This window comes from Pundamilia nyererei, unplaced genomic scaffold, assembly GCF_000239375.1.
Source record: "Pundamilia nyererei isolate P.nyererei 1_Seehausen unplaced genomic scaffold, PunNye1.0 scaffold00001, whole genome shotgun sequence".
Taxonomy (NCBI): domain Eukaryota; kingdom Metazoa; phylum Chordata; class Actinopteri; order Cichliformes; family Cichlidae; genus Pundamilia; species Pundamilia nyererei.
In genome coordinates this window covers 64338-66705 of record NW_005187402.1, presented here as the reverse complement: position 1 = coordinate 66705, position 2368 = coordinate 64338, and the positions used below count along the sequence as shown (strand labels likewise).

The 2368-nt window shown below is 48.5% G+C and overlaps 1 protein-coding gene across 2 annotated transcripts in view; it reads left to right on the top strand.

Moving 5' to 3' along the window:
• cox18 (cytochrome c oxidase assembly factor COX18) overlaps nucleotides 1-2368 on the top strand; it is a 20977-nt gene that overhangs the window by 10624 nt on the left and 7985 nt on the right. For both annotated transcript variants that reach the window (XM_005719383.2, XM_013908278.1), the window contains exon 2: nucleotides 596-977. In XM_005719383.2, coding sequence (XP_005719440.1) covers nucleotides 612-977 — 366 coding nt within the window. In that variant the 5' untranslated portion in view covers nucleotides 596-611. The remainder of the gene's footprint in view (nucleotides 1-595; nucleotides 978-2368) is intronic.

The following is a 2368-nucleotide window of genomic DNA, read 5'->3' as shown; positions in this document are numbered from 1 at the left end:
ATATTTAAATAAAAACAAGCTGCTGATTATTTCACATTTCACTTGTGAGCAACGGCACATTTAAATCTTACAAATATAGTTATTTGGCTTATATCGTGATATATATCGTTATCGCCTGAAATGAAAAAAACATATCGTGATATGAAAAAATCTTATATCGCCCAGCTCTAGAATATTGATATGGGTATGCATTTGAACGAGCTGGACATGGAGCCCATTTTTGTCTTGTCAAACCTCATGAACCAGAGACAGAGACGACATCCAGTGAAAACATCTGCAACACTGAGAGAGCTCACCTGGAACACCGATCACACTCACGTTTGTTTGTTGGCAAACAGGTGAAGTCCTGAAATGTTTCTGATCTCTGAGGAAGGTTTCTCATCGATAAATCGATCACTGCAAAACCTTGAGCTCACAGTTGCTTCACCAATTGTAATAACCTGTAAATAATCTGCTCATGATGGAAGATGAAGAGGAGTCTCATCCTTCCCTTCAGCGTGGTCTCCTACACATGGACTTCATATTTCACTCCATCCTGGTTCCTGTTGCAGTCATATGATATTTTACGGCCGTCCTTTCTGTGTCATCATTTCAGGCCTGTGAGGGTTACCATGTTAAGTGTGGGGGGCTCGTCGAGGATCTTCAGCCTTCCCATACGAGGATTCTGCTCAGCTGTGATCTACAGGAAGTCACTTCCACCTGTCATCACCTCTCCTAGCAACTACCTCCATAGATCAGGAGGGGGGGCACACGTGTCAGGTGTGCGGGCCCTGTCAGGTGGCAGCAGCGATGCTGCAGGTGGGTGGTACAGCAGCCTGGCGGACTCGACCCCAGTTCACCTGTGTGAACAGCTCCTGGTGAGCGTACAGGAGGCGAGCGGGTTGCCATGGTGGTTTAGCATCTGCGTAGCGACGCTGTCAGTGAGGACGCTCGTCACTCTGCCGCTCGCTGCCTACCAGCTGGTTGTCATCTCTAAGGTCAGTGACGCAGGGCTTCACATATAAGATAAGATAAGATAACCTTTATTAGTCCCACACGTGGGAAACTTGTTTTGTCACCGCAGAAAGTGGACAGTGCAAAGTTACATAGCAAAAACTGGAGAACACTGGAACACAATAAGAATAAGGTACTGTACACAACTGTACAGAATAGAATAAAATACTATATACAATAGGATAAAAATAGAATACAAATGCTTTATACAACTGAGTAGAAATACAACTTTGTTGGAAAAAGAGCATTGCACTTAGTCTTATTGCACATGTGTGGATGTGTGTGTTTGATCAGTTGAAGTCTTTGTTGTGGAGTTTGATAGCAGTGGGGAGCAAAGACCTGTGAAATCTCTCCGTCCCACATCGTGGGTGCTGCAGCCACTGAAGGAGCTGCTCAGTGCTGTCAAAGTCTCCTGCATGGGGTGGGAGATGTTGTCCTACAGGGATGACAGCTTGGCCACCATTCTCCTGTCACTCAACACCTCCACTGGGTCCAGAGGGCATCCTAGAACAGAGCTGGCCCCTTCGGATCAGCCTGTTCAGTCTCTTCCTGTCCCCAGCAGAGATGCTGCCGCCCCAGCAGACCACACCGTAAAAGATGGCTGAGGCCACCACAGAGTCATAGAAAGTCTTCAGGAGTGGGCCCTCCACCCCAAAAGACCTGAGTCTCCGCAGCAGGTACAGCCTGCTCTGCCCTTTCCTGTAGAGGGCGTCTGAATTATGAATCCAGTCCAGTTTATTGTTCAGATGAACACCAAGGTACCTGTAGCTGTCCACAGCCTCAATGTCCATACCTTGGATGTTCAGTGGTTGCAGTGGAGGATGTTTGTGCCTGTGGAAGTCTACCACCAGCTCCTTGGTTTTACTGGTGTTGATGTGGAGGTAGTTAAGCTGGCACCAGTCCACAAAGCCTTGGGTCAGTTCTCTGTACTCCCTGTTGTCCCCATCAGTGATGAGGCAGACTATTGCAGAGTCATCAGAGAACTTCTGTAGGAAGCACTGGGTGGAGCTATGGGAGAAGTCTGCAGTGTAGATGGTGAAGAGGAACGGAGCTAGAACCGTTCCCTGTGGGGCCCCGTACTGCAGACGACCCTGTCCGACACACAGCCCTGAGTTCTCACATACTCTGGTCCGTCGGTGAGGTAGTCCAGAATCATGTGGTGAGGTGATGATCCACTCCAGAGTTCTCCAGCTTGTCTTTCAGGACCGTGGGCAGAATGGTGTTAAAGGCACTGGAGAAATCAAAGAACATGATTCTCACAGTGCTACCAGCGGTCTCCAAGTGAGAGAGGGAGCGATGTAGGAGGTGGATGACGGCATCATCCGCTCCAATGCCAGGCTGGTAGGCAAACTGAAGTGGGTCCAGTGATGAGCTT